Source organism: Lonchura striata, chromosome 1 (genome assembly GCF_050655825.1).
Source record: "Lonchura striata isolate lonStrDom1 chromosome 1, ASM5065582v1, whole genome shotgun sequence".
In the NCBI taxonomy this organism is placed as follows: domain Eukaryota; kingdom Metazoa; phylum Chordata; class Aves; order Passeriformes; family Estrildidae; genus Lonchura; species Lonchura striata.
In genome coordinates, this window is record NC_140703.1 from 34,311,784 (window position 1) to 34,339,622 (window position 27,839).

At 47.8% G+C, this 27,839-nt stretch overlaps 1 protein-coding gene across 5 annotated transcripts in view; it reads right to left on the minus strand.

Annotated features, from left to right (window-relative positions):
• GAB2 (GRB2 associated binding protein 2) overlaps window positions 1-27,839 on the minus strand; it is an 88,352-nt gene that overhangs the window by 30,738 nt on the left and 29,775 nt on the right. For all 5 annotated transcript variants that reach the window (XM_021533850.4, XM_021533851.4, XM_021533849.4 and 2 more), the window contains exon 2: window positions 4,572-4,872. In XM_021533850.4, coding sequence (XP_021389525.1) covers window positions 4,572-4,872 — 301 coding nt within the window. The remainder of the gene's footprint in view (window positions 1-4,571; window positions 4,873-27,839) is intronic.

Consider the following 27,839-nt stretch of genomic DNA (forward strand, 5'->3'; position numbering starts at 1 on the left):
GACCCCCAGCCAAAGGAAGTCAAGTGAGAGCAATGAATTTGCTGTCATGGGCTGGAATGGGGCAACTGGTGGAGGGTCTGGGGCAGAACCCAGGCAAAGACATGCAGGCATGTGAGGTGCAGATCTGTCCAGTGTGAGCAGAAAGTAACTGGGATCCAGAAGCTGATCCACTAAACTGCAAGAATGAGCATGTCTGAGTTGAAGGAGGAAGGAGAGACACATGTCCATTAAACTTTAATGCTCAGTCCTGACCTATGTTCAGCGAGACATTGCTGGGATTGCTCCCTGTCATGATGTAAAATACCAATGCCACGCCTTGGAGATGGAGTGGGGAGTTAGCCAGAACCCAGAACTGCTCTGGAGCAACTCCCTGACAGAAAGCAGAGAAATAAATAAAATAAATTAAGTCCCAGTTGGGAAAAAAAAAAGATACCATGCCTGGAATGGGTGGGAGAGGCTACTGCTGCCAGACACAACCCATAAGGGCAGGAGCCTGTGCCATCCTTTTCCCACGCCTTCCTCACTCTCTGCAAGTGGAGGGAACTTTCAGCTCAGCACAAGGATATCTACTTACACACAAATATTCCCTTCCCTCGTTTCATGTCTGTCTGGGTTAAACCTCTAGCACAGGGCCATTAAAGATGTGCATGAATAAGCTTTTAAACTCCCACCCATGTTTGGTCAGCACCCACAAATCCAAGCCCCTGAAAGAGCCCCTTTTCCATGGAGGAGGTAGAAGAGGAGCTCCAGGGAGGTGCTGGGGGTGGCACAGTAAATTGACATCAAGTTAATAAAGTTATTGACTCCTTCAAAAGTCAAAAAGGGCCCCTGCAAGGAGATGCTCACTGCATGGGTACACACATTGGTTTGTGAGAAATTAAACTGCAGGCTGTTGTAGCTGCACCTCTGTCATACTGGGGATGGGACAAGGAGGGGTTTTGGTTGACAGCATCAGCTTCAGAAAGGGTTAATGGCACATGAGATGTTTAGTGGGATTTGGTATTCTTTTAACTTCAACAAACAAAGCACATGAGAAAATCCAATTCACAGCTGAGCCCTGGCTGCCTGCCCACTAGGGCAGGGAAAATGCTGATGGTCTGAAATAACCACGTGCTGGCCTTTCTCATGCAGCCTGTGGCCCAGGGTCCCTGGCTGGTCTCCCCCCATTGTATTTGGATCAGCCAAGGTGGCAGCAGTGCAAACTGCAGTGTAAAGGCAGCACTGAGACAGGAGCAAATCTACTTTCCTTGAGTATGGTCGGCTTCCTCAGGCACACAAAGGAGCCGGGATCCTGTGAGGTTCTGCTTGTTCAAAAATCATAATTAGCTCTCAAAGTAAATAGGTGTTAATAGAAACAAAGAGCTTTGCCACAGTCTGGATAAATACTTTAGAATCAATTTAATTTCCCTTCTCCTGGCAGACGTAATCGTGCTGCTGTGCAATTATTTTCAGGTCAGGGCAGGGAACAAAGCCACTGGGGCGGCTTTGGGGAGCAGCTGCTCCTTGGGACAGCTGGCAGGACCCTCTGCTTCACTGACATTCAGGCCCCCGAGGCTGAAACGAGCTTCCTTCCGCTGAACCAGATGTATAATGCAGCTGGAGACCAGCAAACCAGCAGTGAGCCATAGCATGACATTAAACTGCCCTGAAGTCCAGCCTCCTTAATCCTGAGAGTCCCCCTGTCTAGACAGGACATGAAGGACTAATGTGAAAACCAAGTGGCAGAAAATTTACACTCTCCCATTGAGCTGCAAACTGCAAGAAGTATCAAAGGGTGTAAATCTGTTTGCCTTTTAATTGCTTTGCCTTTTGGGACCATGGGCAGTACCTAAGCATGGATGGTCCCACACTGGTGCAGAGGGCTTGCATTACTGCTTCCAGGTTGCCCACTTGCCTACTAAATCATGCTAAAAGGCCTTTTTACCCTGCCTTTTCCCTACCATCACGGGGAGCTGGTGGCCCCGTGCACCCCGTGCTGGTGATGGTAGGGAAAAGGCTTTTCCTCAAGCTGCCCCAAAAGCTAATGAGTTTGTCCTCCATCACCACTGGGTTATAAGCAAACTAGTGACTGGTGGCTGGGGCTCAGCTGATGTGGGGTGGGTGTCCCTTTGAGGAGACAGTAACTCAGCATATGATGGCAAGTGCAGTCAATGTGTTTGCTGGTGATGGAGTGTTCCCCTAGTTGGGATGTGAGTACAGCCCAGCTGGGAACAGCCTGGCTGTGGTGTCAGACCCAGCAAGGCTTCTGGGCCAGTATAAAGCAGTCACACACCCAGGAACAAGTACAACCAGAAAAATGTGCACAGTGGCTTCCCTGGCAGTTCCTGATCTTGTTCCACCATGCTGCCTGTCTGCTGGGAGAAGGAGATTTAGTTAACTAATTGCTACAATTAGCATGGAACTATTCCTGCTCACGATGGTTACCTTTTCCTCCCCCTTTTTGGTTCATCCAATTACCAACTCATTCATTCTCTAAGGCAGAGGCCACAGCAAGGCACAAAGAAGCTTGAGGATGAGGGGAGGAAGGTCCAAGAACAAAATGCCAAGTGTCCCAAGCTCTGTTTCTACCCAGGAATTGTCTTAATCTTGCATAAACTCTCAATCTTCTCCCATCCATCCAATCCTTGACTTCAAGGAGATGATGAAGAGGGAGCACAGCACAGCAAAGCAGAGTTATAAACATTGCTATGACTGCTTCATTACTCCCTCCAGCTGACACCTCATGAAGGATGTGTGATGAGCTTATATATGCCAAGATGGACAAGACTTCTGACACCCATCATGCTCCAATGACCCCTCAGCTTCTTCACCCAGCCTCAGGCCATGGATTCTTCAAATGAACATTACCCACTTTGGGAAACTGATGATTTATTTGTCATTACTTAGCAGGGATGGTGAAGGAAAGGTGAGCATGGGGTCACTGCTTCAGCAAGGACCAAAGTGAAGCACCAGCCCTGAATAATTCATGCTCCCTCTCTGCTGCAGCATCTGGACACATCTGCTGCATTCACTGTTGCAGGCTTTTTCTTGGCTTACTCAGAAAATCAAACTTTGGCAGCTGGGTACTGTTTCAAGTGGGTACTTTCCCTACAGCATTAACGAGATGTGATTCTGTAACAAATAGGGATTTTTGTTCCTCTTTTGCTGATGTCACTCCATGATCCTGCAGGGAATAGTGCTTGGATCTCTGCAGCCTGATGATCCCTGTGTGCCCTTTGGGACAGATGTACTTGCAAACGGGAGATTGTTTTTCCTTTTGCTGCCCAGATTTATATTTCACTGAAGTCCCGTATCGATCCTGCTGCCGCTGGGCTGAAAGCTCATTTTACTAAATGAGAAGAAAAGCAGTTCCCCCAGCTGAATGTACGCAAAATGGAAAATCCTGCAATGAAACAGCTCTTAAAAAAGGGGCCTGAACAATTTTGCTGAACCTCGAGGGCTGCACTGCTGACATTGGAACGGTATGTAATTTATTTAGCCTGACCTTTCCCTGAAAGACCTGGCTGGCAACATTATCAAGGATCCTTTCTGCCACTTGTGCACCCATTGCCAAGGTGACATCCTGTTTCATGCGTCAGTCAGCGAGGATCGCATCCGCGCTGCCGCGATGCTTTGTTTACTGTCCTGCCTGACAAGCTCTTGGCAGGGTTTCAACTCCTGCGGATGGCAGCTGCTCCACGAGGGACCAAAACAGATTCAAGCTGGACGTTGTTATGAGGAGTTTCATGGAGACAGAGCAGAGGCCTGCAGTCCCCTGGATGAGACTGGACCATGGATGAGATGAAGCAAAGACACCCAGAGATGGTACCACGTATAAAGGGATGGGCAGGTGACTGCAGAGCTACACCCCAGACTCACTCCCCCATCCCATCTCACCCAGAATTTATGTGTGCCCTTGTGGTGCTGGGAAAACAGAGGCAGCTCACTAGTGCTTAATGCAGAGTCTTGCCTTAGTGCAACTGAGTATTTGGATGGTGGAGTAGAACTCAGACAATAGGTCCCCTCACTGCACATAAACTACCTGGAGTTTTCCTTCCTCCCCTCCCAGCGCTTTTCCTGAGGGTTCCAGGAAGAGATGGGGATGCAGGTGCAGGGAGTATGTCTGTCCTCCACATGAGAGCCTGCCAGCAAGGAAAACTGCAGTGGAGAAGAAGGTGGCTCCAGTAAAGCTTCTCCCCCTACTCCATCAAGGGATTGAAATGTCTGACCAAAGGGGATCTTCACTGCTGGTTCCCACCACTCTCAAGGGGATTTTGGTGATGGACAGGGACAAGGGCTGCAGCTAAAAATGTCCCCAAATGCCCCCACAAACTTCTAAGAGACTGAAAGGTCTACAGTTATGGAGGGTAAAAATGATTGGCTCTCAGAGTAGTCAAGACAGCTCTTTAGATGTCAAAGGCAGGAAAGCCTAATGAAAGTTTCCCACATTCCATCCATTTCCCACTTCAGCCCCCCCCAGCCTTGTAGCAGGATGCATCCCCTCCTACAGGTCTGATCTGAAAGAGGCCCAGGGCCCATTGGGAGGACAGGAGAGAGGATGCTCTTAGCAGTGGACCTGTCTCTCATGGTACCTGTGTTCTCCTCGGACTGGTTGAAGCCACAGATGTGGCAGATGCTGCGGACCCATTTGTTCATGTCGTCCTCAGTCTCAGCCACCAGGTAGAAGGTCCTGTCACTCGTCTTGATGTCGAAGATGTAGCTGTCTTGCAGCTCCTTCTTGTTGAAGGTGAGGCCCGCGTCCACTTGCTCGCAGAAGTTGAGGTTGATGACGCGCAGAGGTTTCTTGGAGTGGTCATTTTTGTAGTACTCCAGGACATCGGGGTCGCCACTCATCCGACCGCTGCGCAGGACAAACCAGCGTTTCTTCCATGCCTGAAACCAAGACAACAACAAGCATGAACCCCACTGCTGAATTTATGAGAGCAAAAATCCACTGCTAGGAACAGGGTGACACGACACTTCTCCACCATGGGGTGCTCTGGGATGCTGCTCAGGCACACCTGCAAGAGGTGCAGAGACTCAGCTCAGTTCCTCACTTCAATACTAAAATCCAGGAGAATTAAATATCAAAATAGCATCATAGCATAGGATGACCCCAAAAGGTGCCAGTTTTGTGGCTCAGAGGAACCTACGCTCTTCTCTCCATGATGTGGATACTCTGTGCAGTGGCATTATCGGGTGTCACAATGCCAAAATGCCTTCCAGCAGGTCAGAGGCACTGAGGCACTTTGGATGCAGCACCCGGGATGTCCTAACCTTCAGAGAAACCCCTGAGAGCATCATAGAATGTGTCTGCAGATACTGACCATGCCAATCTCTGTTTAAATGCCAGGATAGAAAGACTAATAAAACCAAAGGAGAACTGGTTTGTTTTTTTAAATATCAGGAATAATGCCAGGGAGACCCATGGAGAATCCCAGCTTCATTTGTTTTTCAGCATCCTCTGCTCCCTGGCACGCAGGCAACTCCTTAGCAAAGGAAAAGGTTATCATTGATTCTTCCAAGCACTGCTGACAGCAGCCTCTGGCCAAACTACCTGCAGAATGGACTCAGGGGGTTGCAGAGTTTGAAGCAAACCAGCAGAACAAATGTCAGCCATCAGCCCTGGCCCTGAGAGCTGTGGTCCTGCTGCCCCCCCCATGCCAGACACATTTGGGAGGCCACAGGAGGGGGAGTAGCCACAAGTATAACACATTAAAGGCTAAAACTGAAAGGGAAAACCGTGCAGGTGTAACCCTCCACACCATGAGGTGAGCATAGAGTTTCTTTGGGGTGTGCTCTGTGTGAGGATCATGGCACCTCTGGGAGGGATGAATGGCATTGAGGGACCACCTCGAGCTGCTCCCCTTTACAGAGCTATGCTCCCTTGCAGAGGCCTCAGCTCCCATGGCCTAGGGAAGGGGAGAATTACATCTAAGCATAGTCCTTGAAACAGCTTGTTCAGGGTGTCTTTGAAGGCAGCAAAGGTTTGAGAGGTGCATGTGGTTAAGCATGATGTGAATTACAACCAGTGCTCCTGCATTACCTGACACAGACTTCAGTTTGTACCAGAGGATGTCAAGGGAGGGGATGTGATCCCCACCATCCTGCCCTGGCTCTGGACAGTGGTGCTTTTTACATGAGATTTACCTTATTTATATTTTAATATATAACCAGCTTTGGAATTCTGATGATTGTAAGAGGTTGGGTTATGAGGAAGCATGTGATATTTCTAAGAAGGAAGAACAAACACCTATAGTAACCCAAGAGAGGCACCAAGGCAAGCAGTGTGCTGGGTTCCTCATGATAATGCCCAGGTGCTGAGCACAAGCTTTACATAGTGGTGATGAGCACGTGCTAGATCTCAGCCAGCCAACTGCACCAGGATCCCACAGTTTTGGAGAATTTCATTGCTGAAATAATGGTAAGAAATTCCTGTGGTGTTTTCCCTAACAGTCTGATTCAGACCATACTTCTCAAAAGCTTAAAAATATCTTTTGTTGGTGTCTTTGAGATTTGTAATCAAATTAGTTTTGCACTAATTCTCAAAACGGCTTCTGGTGCCAGGAAAGCAACTTCAGTGCAATCTTCCAAAGGCAGCGAAGCAGCAAATTGCTTAGCAAGAGGACGTGCAAGGCTAGCAGATTTTGGCTTAATCTCACCCACTTCTCATCAAAATGGCTGCTTTTGAGTGACAAAATAGATACAGTGGAGCTGTGTCCATCAGGGAAGGAAAAGCCAATTTCATCAGGCAGCAGCAATAATTTACTAGTCCATCTCCTCAAAATGGATCATCCAAATCATTGGGAAACAAACCTATGAACATTTTTTTCTTAGTTCTAGGTGGTAAATGTCCCATGAGCTTCTTCCTGTTAAGATTGAGTCATTTTTTGCAGCCACTTGGCAGGCGTAAGACATGGGCATGCATCAGTGAAGGGACTGCAATAAGATGGAGTTGTGCAACCACATGAACCAGCACCTGAATGCAGACATTCAGCACCAGTTCTTGCTACTTATATTGTTGCTTTACAACCATCTAAAGTCCAGTCTTGCAGTCTCCCTTCAAGGCTGAGGCATTGCATTACAACACCCACAAAGTGCAGAAACTAGACTTTAGAATTTAGAGCTTTCATGAAAAAACCAGGAGGAAATGCTGCAAGCACGACAACTGATGCTACCACGACTTCTCTTTTTATTGCCAGTGTGAGAACCACAACTCCTCAGTTCTCTTTGGCCTGTCCAGTAGCAATGACAGGTACCACACAGCCAAGATCTGGCAGAGAAAACAGTGCCACACGCATAGTCTGGTTGCTTTGGATAAGTTTTAACATAGGCTGGTTGCAAAAGAATGGGTCTTGTAGGCACAATATTTCTTGGAAAGCTTCAGGAGGTGGAGTATCACTGGAGGGTGGGACCACTGGATAGGGCAGGAGTCCCACAAGCCTGGAACGACCACCTTGTCCATCCCTGTGTTGTGCCCTCCTGATGATAGAGTCACTGGTGTTCTTCTAACACAGCTTCTGACCCAGAAAAAGAGCTCATGGCAGCAGTCTAAGGAGTGCCTGTCCTGGACAGGTGGCTTTAGGCAGGACAGCTGGAGGCATCTCCTACCACACTTCCCCGCAGCAGGACCAGATGTTCCTGCCTCCTAAGATCAGCTTCTAAGCCAGAGGAATAAGCAATGATTGACAGAAGAGAGTGGAAGTAAACAGTAAAGAAACAGACAGGAACCTCCCTATTTTTGTGGACATTTCTCTGAATTTTTGAGTGCTGGGCTCAGCAAGTGTAATTTATTTATTCCCTGTGGATTTGCTATGCCTTTATTGGGACTAGGGCTCAGCTTGTGTTTGCTAGGCTGTGGCTGCTCTTGGGGCATCTCTGTCGGCACTAATGCAGCTTGCTTCAACATATCACAATATGGAACAAAGGATATGTAGTTTGCAGCATGTGGCTCATCCTCCTGGGACACCTATTTCCCCATTCAAAGCTACCAATACCATCCACATCTTCTACATTGAGATTCCCTAGGATATCACCTTCCTGCAAGAGAGTGACTTAAACATCTACTGACCAGCAGCTGTGACAGCAGTAAGATGTATAGGATCCATATGTGTGTGGCCATCTTATCTGATGCCAAACCAGGGGAGGATGTAACTCCATGTGAACCTACACACTCTTTCCAAGACCACCTTCTCCCAGCATGATGCTGAGATGGCACATGGGCATCTCATCCTCCACTTGAATTTTCTTTCTCTGCTTATTTCTACCTCTTCACAGCTCTTCTGAAGCCTCTGCTGCCATCAGCCTGCTCCTGCCAAAACACCGTGCCTCCCTGACACGTGTTGTGAGCCAAGGGCTGTGTTTGTTTAACAGCTTTACAACGTTGAGAGGCCAACAGCTTAACGGCCATAAAATGCTGCTTTGCAGCACAAATTTCCAGCTGTGAGGTCTTTTGCTGGCATCAGGTTCCTTCACAGTTAAATTATGGCTGCCAAAAGCCCTTAATATCACTGAGAAATATTTTGACACTTGGCAAGTACTTCTTTTAAAGACTTGTTTGTTAAAAAAAAAGTGCCCATCGTGCTCCTACTGCGATGTGAATCCTCCCTGGGCACTGAGAACCGTGGCTGATGCTCAGTTTTTTTTCCACCTCAGTAGTGCAGTGGCAAAGTTTAAATTTACAAAATGAAGCTCTTTCCAAGTGGATGCTACCTGGAGCTGGTTGTTTTATGGAGAGCTGGGTTGGCAGAGGTGAGGCAGCGCTGCTGGGTTCACTGGCTGAGTGAAGGATGTTCTGGGGGGTTCAGGCAGTGGTTGGGACCCTTCCTGTTCCATCTGCTGGGTGAGGAACCAGAAGAGCCAAACCACATAGGTGGCTGCCCTTGAGCAACTGAGATACCACCATGGATGGCAGGAGATAACATCCCACCGCTCCAGGAGTGAGGTCCCTCATGTCCCCTGTGGCTGTCCTGATGGTGCAATGCTGTGACAGAGCTGGTGGCATCAGGGTATAGAGCTCAGAGAATCTGGGGCCTCCAAGGGACTAATAATCCAAATTCCTTGGCTGACAGCCTACAGAGAGGCTTTATTGTTATAGTGAGGGACATTCAGACAGCATCTTCCTCTCTGCTCCCCTGTTCCCTGCAAAGTGAACACAGAGATCCAGCCTATACGCTGTTCCAGAAAAAAAGAAAAGAGGTGAGGGAAATTATAATGTACATGTCAGTAAAGCCAGGTATCCATCCCTGGGGAACTTGCCAAGTGTCACAATCGTGAGAAGGAAGCAAAGAGTGACAACATGGAGAGATGGCTCATGGTGGGGCCTGTAGGAGTGGCCCACCCAGTATTATCTCAACTTCAAACTGAGGAGTTTGAAACAGAGACTGTTAGCTTTGGGCTGAAAGGGATGTTCTTTCAATTAGGATCAACTTCTGAGCCACATCTCTCTAATCTGAAATACTAGTATTTTTACCACCACACCCTTATAGCACATATAGGGAGAGGAGAGGGGAGAGGAGGAGAGGAGAGGAGAGGAGAGGAGAGGAGAGGAGAGGAGAGGAGAGGAGAGGAGAGGAGAGGAGAGGAGAGGAGAGGAGAGGAGAGGACAGGACAGGACAGGACAGGACAGGACAGGACAGGACAGGACAGGACAGGAGCTGTATATTTCCCAGGAATCTCTCTGTCCTGTTCCTTCTCCCCGGACACCAACTTCATGCCCACCAGCACTGCACACCAGCAGTGTGAAATAAACCTTCCAAAATCTGACCTGACACAAATCACAGGACCTAATCCAAGCTGGCAGGCAGGATGAGTGACCTAGCCATGACATCAGGCAAATTTCTCACACCAAGATGAAGCTGGGGACAGAGTGATTCAAACAGGAAACCCCACAGCAGGACAAACAGGTGCTTGTGTCCCAGATTTGCCCAGAACCAGAGAAGCCCTGGGTGCAGGATGGCTCCTGTCATTGCCTCTGTGGCCACCAGCTGCCAATGGGGGTGCCACCATATGCACAGAAAGCCATAAGTCTGTCCCAGCCACACAGTTTTCACTCTGCAGTGCAGATGAGTCTTGCACCCCATTGAGCACATTCTCCCTCTGGCTCCTTTCACATCTGGTGCGGCAGAGAGGAGTTCACACTTCAGGAGCACGTGAGAAAGACCACAACACCTGGAAAGGTTTCACTGTTCTTCCCATTTACTGTGTCACCCTGATATCCCCTCCAGGCTGTTACCACTTTAGCCATCCTGAAAAGATCACCCCTGGGAAAGGGGGATAAAGATGACAGAAGTATGTCAAGAGCATGTTTCGGGTGGCTTGGGTCCTTCAGTGGTGTACTGTTTTTGCTATCTGCAACAATTACAGCTGCTGGACTCTGCAACCCAGCACTGGGGCAGATCCTGTCCTGCCCACTCCTCCCCACAGCCCTGTAGCAGGAACACGGTCCCCTATTCTGCCAGCATCAGGGAGTGAAGCCCCATACAGGAGGATTGTAGAATAACCTACTGGTGACCTGTATAATAATGTTGTCTTCCTCTGTGTCCCTGGGGGCTTTTTATCTCGTCTGATGGACAGGAGGATGCTGGTTTTATTATTCATGCAAGAACACCTCTCTCCTCCCTGTGTAAGTGTTAAAGGAAATGTGGCTTGGAAGTAGATTTGTAAGCAGCAAGAAAAGCCCCTCTGTCTGCACAGGTAGTGTCTGTGCTTACTGATTGCCCCAGTGTCCCCAGTTCCCAGGGCAAACAGGATCCCCCTGAGCCCCACTCCCACCCTTCCAGATCCCCCCATTGCCCATTGCTGGCACACAGCACCTTTCCATATGATGCTGGGAACAGACAGGTCCCCACCCTGCTCCTCGCACCCTTCAAAGGGATGGAGGCTGCTCCCTGCTAATCACACTGCAGCTGCCCGAGCTCACGGTGGGTTCATTATCAGCCCCGCTCGGGGGAGCCGTGATTGGCAGAGCTAATAACACCACACTGCAGCTGCCAGACCCTGCGGGGCACAGGAAACCTTGCTGGGGTACAAAGAGCCTCCTCCTTGCTGAGGAATAGAGGGAAGGTGATGCAAAATAATCCCAACCCAGTGCGTATCTCAGGCTGCCAAACTGACCTTCCCTCCCAGGATTTTTCCCCCATTCCTGGAGGTGTAATTAGGCTTCAGAGCACATGCAGAATCACTACATGTGACATCCACCCAGGGCATCAGAGCCAGCAGGAGACGTCCTGCACCGAGCATCACTCACGGCGGGGTGAGAGAGGGGGTTTCAAGGAGCTGAGGCACAAACACAGGCTAAAGCCTATTTATTTGTAAGGTCATTTAAAAATACACAAGCTTCATAAACAGCTCCTGCCATCAGAGTTTGCTACCAGGGAAGGAAGGGTGGGGGATGGCTGGGAGCTACAGGTACACTGGTGTGAGCTGGAGGACTCGCTCCCCACCTCCGCCCTCTGTGAATGGGACAAGCAACACTACAGTGACACAATGTGGAAAACATTTCTCTTTGTATTTATTTTACAGGAGCTCTCAGTTTGGAAAGATTTCAGTAGCTTTGTGCTGCATGGTCAATCTTAGGAAAATAAAGATTTCTCTCTAGGATGTAAGGGAACTGACAGCATTTCTGATGGGATGCTGGAGTGCCCGATTAAGGATGGGATAGAAAACCAAAATACCAAATAGTGAGGCTGTACTTACACCACCAGACAAGCTGTGGCTGTCTGAGAGCATAGGACACAGGAAACTCTGTGAGGTCCAGGACTGCTCCTGCCTGGAGGGTGTAGAAAGGATGGACCCAACTCTACTGGGAGAAGCATGTGGATAGCATGAGACATGATAGAAAAGTCTCATCGGGTGTAAGGAAAAGGTGTCACAATGAGGGGCAGAACAGCAAAAAATCCAGATGTGGTGGGTGATGTCCATCTTTGGAGACAGTAAGAACCTGGCTGGACAAGACCAGGAGTAACATGATTTACCTCCAGACTTGGCCCTAACTTCAAAATAGTCCTGCCTTGAGTAGGAGTTGGTTCAGAGACCTCCAAAGGTCTCTTCTGACCTCAGTTACCTCCAAATCTAAATTACTCTTCCATAATCAGGTCCACTCACAGTGAAGAGTGGACATATGGAGACCTGATGAGGCCACTCAGACTCTGAATCCTGATGTGGGACCAGCGCAGCCACCCACTGCACATCCACCCACAGCATTTAGCATGGGAATGGGCAGCACTGGCATTTTCCAACTCTCATTGACTAAAGCAACCTTTTCTGGGTAATTCCTTCTGTTGAAAGCTGGATGGCAGAGCCCTTACAAGTGGGAAGGTGCTAGGAAAGCAAGGGGTTCACAGGAAGAACCTGGAGCCCAGCTCTTGCCTTGGGGCTGGCTGCGAATGGTCCATGTGCAGAGCCTCCGGTGCATTCCTGCTGCTGCGCATGGATTTTGTTATCTGGAATTATTTCCTGCTATTCAGCCCTGTTCTGTTCTCCACTCTGTTATTCCTTGCTGAAATCTCTCCCACCACCCTGCTGTGGCACATCCTTTGTGGGGGACTGGAGCAGCACCCAGAGGAGGTGCAGGCAGGTGTGGCACAGACAGAGCCAGCGGCTCCCTGGAAATCTACAGGATACCCAGGCTTGTACTTTGTGGCCTCTTGGAAGGCTGACAGGAAACGGGGCTGCAACAACCAAACAGGATGTTCCAGCAGCCTGTGATGTGGTATTTCACTTGTCATACATATACAGCCATACTTATTTTACATCAAGGCTGCTGCTCTCCAGGTCTGTTTGTACAAACCCAGCTGCCACCACTGGCTACACTCAACCCTGTGCTCAAGAGCCGACCAACCCACCAGAACAAGTCAGCCTGTACCATGTGAGCACACCGAGAGCAAGAGCAGAGTTTAGTTTGCTTTTTCAACTTTGGGTTTCTGGAAGCAAAAGCAAACTGCTCAGAGATTTTTCTTGCCTCCTGAGACTCTGGTATCAGACTCTGATAAGAGCTTTCCCGGCTGTTACACAAGTAGGGCTGGACATGGGAACGCAGCATGAATAAATGACTTGGAGCAAAGCATTTTGATAACTGAGTTTTTCTAGCTTTCTGGCCTCTGCAAGAGCAAAATAAATTCCACAGCACTGTCAGCAATTTCCCTTCTCTCAGCCCTAGCTTTGGGCTACCTTGAATTCCTACCCTCATTGCCCAGAGAAGCTGTGCATGCCCCGTCTCTGGAAGTGTTCCAGGTCAGGCTGGATGGGGCTTAGAGCAACCTGGTCTAGTGAAGGTTGCCTGTGGCAGAGAGGTTGGAACTAGATTGTCTTTAAGGTCCCTTCCAAGCCAAACCATTCTATGATTCTATGAACAAGGATCTGCTCCAAAAGTACCCATTCTGTGCTGGCAGGAGCCACAGTTCCTGCCCCAGGCTTCTTTGGCAAATGTACACCAGCCTCTGCTCAGGAAAACCTCATTGCACAGATGAGTCAACCCATGAATGCCCAGTGACAGTCACCCCAGGACAGGGCATCATGAGACAAAACAGCACTGCACATGTCTCCTCTGCCTTCTCCTGGAGACTGTGACTGCTCTCCCACTCTGTGTCACCTCTTCCCAGCCCTCTATGACACCCACAAAGATGCTCAAAAGAGGACAAGGTTTACTTTGACCAGGCTTGGGCTTGGCTGAGAGAAAATTTCCAGGCAGGGCATTGTCTTTTGGGGTTTCTTTTGTCCCACACCCATGAGCATCCATGAGACCCAGAAGGAGATAAGGAAGGGGCTGCTATCTATTCCCTATCAGTGAACCCTTTTCAAGCTCTAAACACTGTGTTTCAAAGCAAGGCTGAATTAAAGTGGTTTTGAACAAAGAAAAGAATGTGAAAAAGCCAATCTGAGATTTAGTTTTAATCAGTTAGAGATACACAGCCATGTCAGGCCTAGCAATGAACCCTGTAATTAAACTGCTCTGCCCTTAATCTCTCAGGTGAAGGTGGTTGGAAATACAGACGGACTTAGAATTGGATATCAGCAATGAGAGGTGTGTCAGGATGCTTTCCCCTTCCCCTGGCATGCCACTTCCTTTGCTTAAAGGCTGCAGAAAAAGTGCCTTACAATGTGATACTGAGACTCTTATGAGTTTAACAGGCTCTATGCACAGCAAAAACCACCACCCAATTTGGTTTGTTAGGATGAGCTCGAGATATCATGGGGGTGAAGCTGATAGTAAAGTGTGAGGATGTTTTTCCTGTCATCTAAAGGAATCTGGCTTGTAGCAGGATATTTGGGATAGGCTTGCCTTTCCAGGGATGATTTCTAATTATAGAAAAACTCTGAGGCTTGTTAATTTTCAGCCACTTTAATGAGCTGTCTCATCGTCTGTAACCACTTCCAGCTCAGCTAAGCTCTGCAACGGGAGAAATTAGCCTGATTTGGCTCATATTGCACTCACAGTCTGCTAGGCAACCCTTTGCACCTTCTCATGGTAGCTGTCTGGGTGGCACAGCCAGCATCACAGCTGCTGGCACAAAGGGGGCAACAAGGAAGATCAAAGGGCTGTAATGGCTTCTCTGCAAGGAACTAGTGAGACAGGTCTGGAAAAGGGTCAGCATGGGAGAGATGCTGAGGAAACCATCAGTGGCAGGCAGAAGGTGATGGAGATGACCTACTCACTCTCACCCAAGACAAGAATGACAGGGTATCAGAGGAAAGTAACAGGAGCCAGGCTTGGGGCACACAAAATGACTCGTCCCTTTGGGCAACACAGTAATGACCTTGCTGAAGGTTGCTCAGGAGGATTCAAGTTTAGCTGGCCTCAACTGGAGACTGAACAAGATCACAGAAACAAAATCCCCCCCCAAGGTTGCCAAGTGCCACCGTGTCTGATGATGGATGCCTGCAATGAAAACTGTTAAGAACAGGGAAAATACTATGAGGAGGAGGAGGAGGAGGAGGAGGGAGTCTTGCCAGCCTAGATGCTGGCTCACTGACCACTGTGCAACAACCCACATTAAAAGGATTTGGGAGTGACCCTCTATGGATGTTCAAATGTGCCAGGCTTGGAAGGGCAAGGTAGTCAGCATTTTTCACACCAACCCTCATGGCAGAGCTCAACCTTCGTAGCTTCACATGGTGCCCTTGCTTTGCTCCGGGAAACGTGGGTGTTTCCTTTTTGGCAAGACAGAGAGGCAGGAGGCTGTGAAGCCAAACACATTAAATGTGGGCAAAAAAGAGAAATGGAGCCAAAAGCTGCTATGAGAAACACAGCTCTGTGGAGATCAGCACCAATGGCACTCACCCGTCAGCTGGATTCTCATGCTTTCGTTGATTTTAGGGCCTCAGGTTCATTCCTGCAGCTTGAAAGGGCACCCGAATGAGTGGATTCCCTGGTGCTTCATAACATGTAAGCTCGTGTGAAAGCCTTTCCTTAGTTAAAAAATGATTTCTCTCCTCTTCCAGCTCACCCTTGTGGATGAAACTCATGGAGACTTAATTATCTCATCCTTCTGTCAAGCCCCTCTGAAACCTCCTGGGGGGTTCACTGGTTCCCAGGAGACATTCACAGAAAGCACATGCACACACAGACACTCCCTGAGGCTGTCCCTCAGCCCTGCCAGCTCACAGCCCTGCCTGCTGCTCTGCTGCCAGGCACTGTGCTCAGGCACTCGGGGTAATGGGTTGGAGGGCAGTGGGATAATTCAAGGTACACATGGGGGCAACCCTAAATCTGCAGCAACAGGTCCAGATCTTACCTGTTGCACAGCTGGTTGAGGGTGGCCAGCTAAAACATGTAGATTGCTGGTTTCAAGCTTACTACAGTGAGGTACATCTTTCCAGATGTGCCCAATAGCCAAAACATCTGTCAGTGACAACACTTGGTTGGGGTCTGTGTTGAGTCCTCCCAACACTTCTAGTTCCACAACCCGGTGCCTACAAAAGGAAATTTTCTCCAAGTTCCCCTATACCTGTGAGAATCACAGATTCAGACAGTTCAGGACTCCCAAGGTCCCCTTCAACCTGAATTATTTTGACTGTAAACTGATTTCTTTTATATCACAGGCTTTTAATTAAATGCACATTTATGCCCATATGGACACCATTAACTGTTCATTTGTCCTCATATTTAGCCACCACCTCCAGAAAGAAAAAACAAGCAGGGGGTTGCTTCCAATCTGTCACATTGTGGGTTTGACATCTTGCAAGGGGCTCTCATGATGCCTTTTTCCACTAGACTGGAGCTCTCTTAGCATGTTCACAGAGAGAAAATATCACAATCACCTGGCTATTCCAATCCCTCATCTCTTCCAGGAAACTAACCAGCTGCCAGTCTACAAATTTCTGTGCTAAACACCATTTCTGCAATACTGTCATGTTTCCTTTCTTCCTCTTCAGCATCAACATTAGCAGCCAGCTACTCCAACACATTTTGCTGTTGCTGTACATAAGGAAAAATAAATGCATCTCCTACCCCTTCATTTAGACATCAAAGGTCGCTGTAGCTGTTTCTGCCACAGCCTCAACTCACATCAGGAGCTGCTCACACAGTTTCTTTCTACCAAACCCAGGAAACCCTGCATTTGGTGATTCACTGCCCCTTTCTGTAGGAACAATCTTATTTCTTTCTCCTTTGATGTTCAATTTTGCATTGGGCTGTCCTCTAACATATTTTTTTCAAATGTGCTCTGCCTGCCAAGTGATCCAGACTGCCCTGTCTGATGAATTTGTCTTCAGCATTTACCGTTTCATTACCCTTTGTGCCACTGGCAGCTTCTCCCCACAGGAGCCATTAGATCTGCCTCACTTAGGGAAATGCTGTGACTTGGTATTAATCCCTGAAAAACGGCATGAAGAAGAGCCCCATTTGTGGGTGGCATCTTCCTGGGATCTGCCAGGTTTTAATTCATGTGCCAGGTGCTTGGGGCTGTATGGACTAAGCTCACATTACCTGACAGCTCACCTGACATCGGCAGACCTGTGGGCTCCACCATTTGGCCCAGGATTGATGCTGGGCATTGACCTATTGCTGCCTAGGGAGTCCCTTCTGAACGTTTCTTCTGCTCTCTGAGTTGGAAGTAACCCCCTTAATCAGGATTAACCTTATCTGGAAAGCTGTTATCCCCATATTTATTATCCCCATATCTGGAAAACTGTTGTCTTCTTTTTCCATGCTTTGGTGGAAAGAAGACCACTGCTTCTTGGACCTCCATGTGCTTTTCATACTGCTCTGCTCACCTCTTCCTCAAATACTGATTTTCAAACCTCTCCATGGCCCTTCAGTGATGGGAACTATTATGAAAATCAAGGGAAGATGGCCATTGAGAGTTTTGGTTGCAGCAGAAGGCTTTAGCAGAGGCAGTCTCCAGGGACCATCCACAAAGAATCTGGAAAAGAGCAAGGAAAACCCTTGGCTCCCTTGCAGGAGGAAAGACCTTCCCCAAAAGGTATCACCTCAAAGGCAGACAAGCAGGGTTTAATGGGTACTGCAAGAGCAGATGGCTGGGCATTGGCAGAGTCTCTCACCTGATTAACCACGTGTTAACCCTGTTAACCCAGCCTTTGCCTTTTGCCATCAAACAAAGCCTAGGGAAGATATTCCTGAGCTCATTTACTCTATTTGGCTCTGGGAACTCAAGTGCATAATAGGTCACTTGATCAACAGTAGTACAGTTTAGTCAACATGGATGAGAAGATGAAATGGATGACAAGTTGGCCCATTCAAAGACAACCTGCTCCTAATAAATGGTCACATCACTATTGCCTTCTAAAATTGGGGCCTATAGGAGCCCTTGCAATTGTACATTTGGGACGCTACAGGGTTTCTGGTCATTTCTGTTTCCAGTCTGACCAACAGCACAGTGAGAACATTAAATACTCTGACTCTGACCTGAAGAAGGGCCATACATCTGGCTGGACAGGGCACAAAAATAACTTTGGATTATGGTGACAGATTGCCTTATTTAATGACTTTAAAATCAAGGAAGTCAAAGGGAAGTAAATCAGCTGAGGTGCTAAAAAACACCTCACAACAACCAAGGATCTACCAGATCAACAGGACTGTTTTGTGTGGCCTCTGTGGATTAGCTTTTTCTCCTTAAATTTAAATTACTCCATTAAAAATGGCTTCAGCCAGACACAACTGAGGTAGTCTACTGTTTCTTCTGACTGATCACAAAACTCTCTTCATTTTGAAAACCAGCTGGAAGCCCAGCTTGAAGCCCGTGTGCCTCAGGCTTCAAAGGAGTGGACAGCAGGGTGGGTACTAATTCCACGTTACCAGCACTCCAGAGCAGTTCCTCCATCTGCCCGTTAATGTGTGCTCAAAAACCAATATAAAGACTTGTATCAGTGGGCTGAAACAGGGTAGCTGTTTTGTCCCGATGGCACTGATATGGTCATCGGTGGAGGCTGATGCCCACCACCTCTCCCTCCACTGGAATCCCAATGGCCACTGACCCAGCTGTTGACCCCATCAATGGCTGAAAAGCCTTTCCAAAAGCAGCAAACCTCTCTCCTTTCATGTATTATTAAAATTCTCACTGGTTAATTTATTAGGGTACTTTGCACTGGGAAAAACGACCTCTTTGTTGACCCACTTAAACATGCTCCACTCCAACACAAAACGGTCAGAAGGGCGAAAGGGAGAGCTGGGGAAGTTGTGTGCAGACTGATGTCCTTTGTATCAGTGAGACAGCTCCAGGATGGAAGTGCTGGGACTCCCTGGCACGAGAGCAAAGGGCTAGACACAAGCCTTCACAGACCAAACCACAAAGGAAACATTCAGCCCCTACGCCAAATGGACACAGCCAGAGAAACAAGACTTCCTGGTCCCACTTCCTAGGCAGTGCTCATCCCTCCCTGAATCTGTGGGTTTGGGAAAGAGACCTTGATTTCTCCCCATGTTGCCTCCTCTAAATGGAAAACAGGATGAAGAGTGGTGGATGAACCCATCCACATATGTGGGATTTGCTCATGAGGCAGCAAAGGTGCATCCTGGCCACCCTCCAGTCAAAGGTGTCCAGATGTACATCCAGACTCTCTTTTTACCTGCTCCTGTGTTTCTCTAGCAAGAGAATCACTAGATTTGCTCCACAGAAATCCCTGATTCAAAGTAACTCATAGGATATGGAGGAGCAGGGCATTGCTGAGCAAAAGCCAAACTGACAGCATCAACACCACTCAGCACCAGAAGTAGCCCTGAAAGTGAAACGAGCAGGATTAGCTGTAATTAGGTCTTGTTTTTCCATTAGTGTCATAAAGATAAAGCTGCTCTCCTCCCAGAAAGGCAGCCTGCAAAGTGCTCAGACTCTACAGGACTCTCAGGTTATTAGAGAGGACACAAAAGCTCCATTTGCTTTCATCACTGACAAAGCACCTGGAAAGTGCAGCGATGACAAAAAGACATCACAAGGTTCCTTCATACATGGGGGGATTGGGAGCACCATCCTGTGCCCTGCTCATTGTCCTGACCATCACACCAGATTCCTGCTAGGGAGTACATTACAGCTCAAATGCTTTTTTGTGGCTCGTTCTCATGTGATGCTCTTTATCTCAAGCAAAGGGACTGCCAAATAACTTTGATACTAAGAGAGGAAGCAAAGAAAGGATCATGAGGACACCTAAAAAGTATCTGAAATTTCACCCCTAAAGAGATGACCTGGAAGAAGGACCCTGGAGATAGATATGCAACACATTAACCTCTGCTTATTCTTAGTTTCATAAAGCTCATAACATATCCTGGGTGTTAGATGAGTAGAAATACACAGAATGGGAGTGAACACAATAAATTATGGGAAGTAGGAGTTTGCAAGATCCGATTTTGCAGCTGCCATGTATCTGTCAAAAACCCCTGGAGAAATGGGGTTTTACCCTGTTGTGCCACCTTTTTCCAAGCATCACATAAAGACTCAAACTCAGAAAGATGTTTCAAAACAATGACTGAACTGCCATCTGCAAAAATACTTTGGGGGTGGAAAGTGCAGTTATATGATGGCTGAGGAGTAATTTTTCTCCCTGCACCAGTTCTGCAAACCAAGAGGTAGAAAACAGCCTGTGGGAACCTGAACCTGCAGCAAAGAGAGGTGGAAAGAGCAGTAACTGATGAGTTTTATTGCAGGATGTGTTAATATTTCTCTAGGTGATGGACTGGGATGGGGGTGGAGGACTTGGCAGCTGGAATTTGAAATGCATTTGTAATGCTAACACACATCTGGGATCCATCCTGGAACAGGAACATCTTGTCTGGACCAGGCAGGCCAGAAGAAAATGTTCTTTGTGGCCAACCTTCATGAAGGACCTGACCTGCTGAGCCAAGTGTGGCCTTCAGAGGTGTCCCTCAAGCAATCTGGGGTCACGAATACCACAGATACTTTCCAAAGGGAGCATGGAGTTTCTCTGAGCTCAGGAGCAGTAAGGACTGTCTTGCATGGATTGCCAGTGAAAACAGGTCCAGCTCTCACTGTGAGTCCTTGTCCCCAAATTCTTTGTCAGGGCCGGCTGAGTTTGGTGATCTGGTGGCTCAGGTCTGTGCACAATGAAGTTGAAAGATATTTTCACCTCTGTTTTAGGGTGCACCTCCATCCTAGCACTGTCAATTCAATTTTTCCTGCTTATCTGACACACTGGTGGGCCTCTCCCACCAGCATAACCCTCCATACTTCAGTGCAGTTATCCCTGCACAGCAGCGAGCAGGAACCAGGGTGTGGGCATGGGCATGCAGGCATGATCAGGGATTGCACCTACAGGTGATAAAAGAGTCACTGTGTTCCTGCACAGGCCCCCATTTACAAACTCCTTTGGAGGCATTTCATCTTTAGAAAGCAACACTGATAGAATACAACACTTCTGTGGCTGTGCTAGAGAATGCATGGAGTACGTGGCTTTTCTGCCCCAACTTGCATAGGCTGTTGGGTTTGGGAAAGAAAGATGGGCAGTCTACACTGGTATCTGATACCTCAGATTCCCTGGCTGGGTGCTTCCAAGGATATGTCTTCCCAAAGATATTCCCTGTGCTCTGCAAGAGTCTGAGGGAAGGCACTCCTTATTACATCACCTCCTGATGTGGAGGGGATCCCATGCTTTGCATTTGCTGTGAACTTCCTGGCCACCCCGTGCATCCCTGCACACCCAGTCCAGCCTGATGCTGCCCAACCAAGCTGCAGCAGCCCTGATGCACATGGTTTGTGTTAACTCTATGGATGCCCTTTGCGAGCTCAAGTGGTTTCTGCAGCTGTGTAAATAGGAGTGAAACCCATGATGGATCCCTGACCTGTCTACACGTGGGTTCCTCACCCTCCCACCAGCAAGGATGAGCAATGGAGACCCTGCTGGGTTCTCCACCCTGAGAAAACACTGGAGAACAGCTGTCCTCCACAGCAAGTGTGGGCTCCCTGTGTAGCCCAAGCACTCCTGATAACCTCTTTTAGCATCCCAAGATGCAGAAGAATGTCCAACACCAAGCCAAGGATGTCTCCTTGCTACAGAGAGCAAAATTAAGTGAGAGATTATAACAGCAGGAGCATGGCAGGATGCAGACTTGGAGGATCTGCCAGCAAGACCATTACCATTACATCTAGAGATAGCATTTAGCAGGGTTTTTTTCTATGGGAGAAAGCAGCCCCCACACACACAGGTGAGCTGGGAGAGAAGCTCTGACAATCCCCTTGATGCTGCAGGTTTTCAGCGGGGTTTGAGTCCGGCAAAGCTCAGTTTCAGATAACTTCACTAAGTAGAAGACAGGAGGGATGAGTCCAAGGAAGGACCATGAGACAGGCATCTACTGATCTCCACAAAGATTGGTCCTGTATCAGCAGTGAACAGGGTGGAGCTGGGTTAACAGCTGGCCTTGATTAGCTGGTCCCTGGGTTCAGCCAAGGGGCCTTGGGGCCACCTCCTGTCTGCACTTAGTCAAACAAGACCAGGAAGCACCTAGACCCCATGAAACCCAGCACCCCCTCTGGCTTCACATGCCACAGGCACCTGGATTTTCTATCCATCATCTGGTCTTCTTCTAGGATGGCACCTCCTGTATCACCATCAGGTTCAGGTGCCAGGATCCCAGGAAAATATCAATAAACTGCGGGAAATTCAGAGAAGAACAAAGCAAACTATTATCATGGAGCCAGAGAGACTGACTTTCTGAGCTCATGTGTTTAGCTTGGCTTAACGGCAGCTTAGCAGGGGCTTGGCAACTCAACTGTCTGCAAATATTTGAAGGGTGTAAACACCAAGGACAAGAGAGAAATCACTGAGGGAGTTTTACAGAGTAGGCTGAGTAGGAATGTAGGCACTCACTCACCACCACTGCTAAATGGGGCTTGGGTCTCTCCATGTAAATTTACTGAAGCTCCCTGACCTTACAGCTGCTCTCTAGGTCTCTGTAGCACCTCTTGTGTCACAAAGGGACTCAGAGAAGAACATACAACCCTTACATCAGGTTTTATACCTGAGGATGCCAAAAAGGAGAAGGTTCTCAGACACTGGTGCTCACCAAAGCAAGGGCAAGTGGTATCTAACACCACACAACCCTGTTCCCAGCAGGTCTTCAGGTTGTTCAACAAGCACACTTCCCCACCTACACCCTGTTTTCTCTTCTATGTCTACCAGTTCCAGATCTAAAGCACAGGGATGAAGACTGATTTTTAGATTAAGTCTTAGGACAGATATGGCAAGAAATGTTTTGCTAATTCATAATAATTCTGCAATTTTTATTTGTTTGGTTGGACAAAAACATCCTTTAATTTCCCTTCCAAGCTCCTGAAACAATTAATTTTAGCATTTAATAACTATGTTTGGATTTTTCAGTTCACACTGACTTTCACACTGGAAGAGTTAACACAATTGCTCAAAATCAAAATATTTAATTTACAGTCAAAGGAAATACTTATTCATCTTTCAAGCTACCTTCTGTGGCTTCACAGACCTGCCAGAGAAACCCCCCAAAACAAGTCACCATGTCTCATAAGGTGACTCCAAACTGTTTGGACAGCCTGGAGTGACGTTGCTAAACCCCAGACAAGGATATATCCCAGAAGGCACAAAAAAAATTGCTTACGGAAGGGAAGATTCAAAATTAGAGTGGTTGCCTATCTATAAATAGTCTGCAGAACTAAAATACATTCCAGTCCGGCTGGAAATGCCTTTTTGCCTCATACTCATAAACACTCCTGCCTTTTATAGTTGAAGCAAATATTTGGTTTCTATAGTTATAACAGTGAGTACCCAGTGGTCTTTATTTTTAATCTTCACAGTGTTTGCCTGAAAAGCAGGGTAGTGGTTTGTGGGGACCCTGGAGGAGTCTGAACCACAGGTGCATCATTAAAAATAAACCTGTGAACAACAAAAAAGCCCTCCCCAAAGTATCCAAACGCAGAGAGGTTTGCTAGTAAACAGCACTTGGCTTTTAGATGCGGCTCTAAGTGCGCTGAGAGTGAAAAAGGCCAAGGATCCGGTGATTGCTAATATAATAATGAGGCTCTGTCCTACTAATCTGATGTTCTCAAAGCACTTTGCAAGCATTAATCATCCTCCCAGCAGGGCACGGTGGAGATCATCACTCCGAGCACGTTACAGGGCCAGGGTGGATGGGGGAGAGCCGTGCACGGTCTGAAAGATCACGGATGTCCAAGGAGGGGGCAGTCTCCAGTGCTTTATGGATATGGATATATATATATTCCAAAAGCCACAGCCACCTCCCCGAAACTTGCCTTCAAAGGGGCCTATTTATCTCTCTGACAGCAATACACACGAAAGCCCTGTTATTCAGCGCTTAATAAATCAAACACCCATCCACAAGCATTACTGATGGAAGGAAAAGGAAATTAAAGGTGACCTGCTTGGCTTGGAGATCACAGGATGCTTCCCCATCCACTTAGAATAATTTAAGGTGATTAAATCCTGCCTGTAACAACTAAACAGGTTTCACTTATTTTCACATCCCAGCTTGGAAAGGATTTCAGGGAGGGATACTGGGCTTTCCAAGGGAGGCCTGGAGATGACAGTGCAAACCAAATGCCTCCCTCCCACCAAGAAGTGAGCTTGCAAACCCAGACTTGTCCATGGGTAGTGCTTTTCCTGGAAAACACCTGAATTCAGCTTCTTTGCAAATCCACAGCTGTTTCACTTAACACCCCTGAAGTTCTTATCAGGCAGGACATGCCAAGAGGATGATGGGGTGGGAAGGGTGAAAGGTGAGTAAGCCCAGTCTCAGTTTTAGCAGGGCTGGGCTCCCACTGGCCAGCCAGAGACCTGTTTCCCCTGCTCATGCTCAGGAATGAGGGCTATCTTCATGGCTCATCCAATATTGACTTCCATCAGAAGAGATTCACAATTGCTGAGGTCTGCCTGGCATACTCCTGTGCCTGTTTCTGACGGGCTGATGGATGTCAATGTGTCAGACAGTTGTGTGAAGCTGCATCCACCTGGGAAAAATCCCCATTTCAGCTCTTCTGCCCAGCTACAGAAAGACAAGAGAAAGCTGCATGGGAAAAAAAAAAAAAGTATCTGGAATCACAGGGATTTACTATGGGAAGAAGGATCTTTCAAACTGCACTGAAGGGGCAAGTTTCTGCATTACTCATCCATTCCTGACCTCTTGCTTTATTAGGGAAAGAGAATGTTGAATTATCCCAGGCCATGGCTGTGCTTGCAGTGCTGGATGTGAAGAATGGATAACATTGGGGGTTAACAGGCAGTACAAGACCCAGCCTGCGGCAAGGGGCTAAAGAGAACCCAGCACATTCACTCATGGCAGTCAAGGAGCCACTGCTCCCACCCCTAAATTCATCAGGAATGAACGTGGATGTTCGGGTGAGATTAAAACTTTTTGCATGGCTTTTTGTTACTCACACAGTGCTCTGGGAATTCACCCAGCATTTTTTACCTCAGCAGAGGGAGTTCAGACATTACCACCACCCTGCATCCTCCCAGACCTTAGCTCTTGCTTAAAGGCAGAGCTGCTGGAAGAACCTCACTGCCCTGCTGTGGGCAGGCTGCCTGCTGGCCACAGCGAGACATTGCCAAAGGAACTATGACAGCAGTGCATGGACCTGTTGGATGTCTAGAGTCAGGCTTTCCACTCTCAGCAATTGCTGCTGCCTTAATTTACCAAAATTAAGGTGCCACAGATGCTTTCCCAAAACAAAGACGTAGTACCAGGTTCACCAGGGTGCTGTTGTGCAGCCTAGGACACTTGTGCTCCCAGGACTCTCTGCAGAGATGCCACCCCCTCCATGATGGCACAGTTTTGAAACCCTCTGAACACTGTGATTTGCCTCAGGAGCTGATGAGGCTTCAACAATTGTTCCTTAGCATGCTGCTATCTGCAAACCTTTGGCACCTCATCCCTCCCTCCTCTCCTCCACAGCATTAAAATGCCTCACGCTTGCTGTGTCACTGACTTCCAAACCTGTGGCCACGCTGCAATATTGATATTCTTGTATTTACCACTGGCCATCTCAGAGCTGTGTGGAAAAGACCTACAGTAAATTGCTTCCGTGATTTAACAACCCCCTTGGATTTCCAATGCATTTCCAAGCAGCGCTGGCAAAGCTGAACATCACTGCATCAGTCCAGCGCTGCTGTTTCAGAAACAATCCCTGAACCCCATCCCTGGCTGAGAAAACCCCAGTTTTACATCAGCTGTAAAACCTGATGTGTTTTGAGATGCTGAGGAGGCATAAGATGGCTTTTTGCTTGGCCCAGTGGCTACCAGTGGCTCCAGGAATCCATGTTCCTGGCATGGGAGACAGTTCTTACTTCACAGTGGAAGAGATTTTGCCCTCCGTAGGCTCACAGAAATGCAGAGAAGTTCTAGGATGGTACACTGATCCCATTTGGGACTACAAAGCAGGACAGAGGGCCAGTGTTTGTGACATGCAACAAACCCCATTTCAAACCCATTTGTTTTAAAAATTGCCCCGTTCACCTCCTATGACCTCTCAGAGCATCACCCTGATTGTACAAAGGTGTCTTTTCCACTCCAGATGTCTCAGCACCCCTGTGTGCTCCCTAAGCAGGTTCCTACAGCAGCAGGGAAGCTCCTCCAGGGAGTCCTGGAGTTATTTGGGCAAGAAGATAAAAATACCAATGACTACAATCATTACTTCATCACGTGGCACCATGCAGAGCATGCGGGAACCGTCCAAGGTTATACAAGAAGAGCACACAGGAACTGCACCCCAGGAAGATCTGTGTGTGCTCCCTATGCACAGCCCCATAGGATGAACAAAATGCTTGTGGCTTTTCTGATTCAGGCTGGGTGAAAAGCTTGTCTAGGATACCACACATAAGAAAGAACTGATGGGCTTATTTCCGAATAAGATTCTTCTGGAGTCTTCAGGTCAGGTCCAGCAACCACTTGCTGCATGTCCCAGTCTCTCATATGTCCAAATGTTTTATGCAATTTGAAGAAATTTAAGGAAACTGATTTTCTTTCTTCTTCTTCTTCTATTTTTTTTTTTAACTTTTTCAAGAAAGGAATCATTTATCTTAAGAAGTTTAAAGTGAAACTAGGAGGATGTGACTGCTCTTGGAGAACTCAGGATCCTGGGATGGGGAGGGGAGGGGCAACAGGATAGCAATGCCCTAATGAAGGGCTTGAAACAACAGGAAGAAGATGCAGATTTTTATATGGAATAAGGCGTGATTTCAACAGCCAAACCTCCTTCAGCCTGGCCCAAGCCATCACTGCAGCAGAAATACAGATTCAGGGCTCAATCCTCATGTCTGACATTTAGGTGAACATACAGCCAGCCTCCACTGGTTTTAAGCTCTCCTGATTTACATCTCCGAGAGGCTGCAAGAACTTCCACAGCCATCAAAAGCTGCAGCCCCTTGGCACTCCTCCACCTGCCACAACTTCCTGCAACTTGGCTCAGCCGTAAGTGCTGAATACAAGAAAACTGTGGCTTGACAGCAGCAATCTCCCATCTGCCAACTGGGTAAATTCCCATGGTTTTCCAGAGGAGGATCTGCAAACCTGCTCAGATATGGGAGGTTTTGGCTGAACACTCACTGCTTAGTATGTCTCCCCAAGGACCACCTGGGATCTACTAGCCTGGGTCATGGTCAAAGGCCCTCCAGCCTCTTTGTTATCCCCAAAGTGCAGCTGGTACTGCATGGCCCAGGGAAAGGTGTAGAAATCCCTAAAAATTTGAAATAGCTTGATTGTGGGAAGAGCATCCCCCTAATCCAGGCAGCACAGGACACGTACAGCACGCAGGGCTTAGCAACCCCCTAACCACAGCTGTGGCTGATGTGGAGAAACAGATCAGATAACAATGCTCCCAAAGCTTTTTGTCTATTATTTAAAAGTCATTAAAAAGTGGATAATCTCCTCCTCCATAAAAGCGTTGGCTTTCTCTGGGAGCCTTTTGGCTGCTCTTTTGAGTCAGAGCAATCTAAAGGCTGGCTCTGTACCGAACCAGGAGATAGCAACAAAAGTTGTCACAAAACTGTGTCACAAAAAAAATTTTGGAAACTCAACCTGGGATTTTCAGAGATGGGGCTGAGCTGCAGCAATGGAGCTGTGCCCCTAGAAAGCTGTGAGTCACATATTAAAATGTGGTGACCTCACTGGTGCTGGTCCCATGCAATCCCAGCAGGAAGGACATAAAAGTAATTTTCTTCTCCTCTTGTTTTTCTCCTTTTTTATGAGTATTTTAGAAACTTAATGCCAAACTTTTTACCAGTATTACTATTTTTCTTTCTTTTTCAAGAAATGCCTACTGCAGTAGAGGAAGCTGGGACTCATCCATAACTCTTTGCCAGCTGTTATTTTGCCTTTTGTGTTTCTTATTTGCCAGCTCTCTGAGGACATAAAGAGGCTGGTTGTAAGAAGAGCCCTTTTGGATGAGCAGCAGGCATGGCAGGAAGAGACAAGA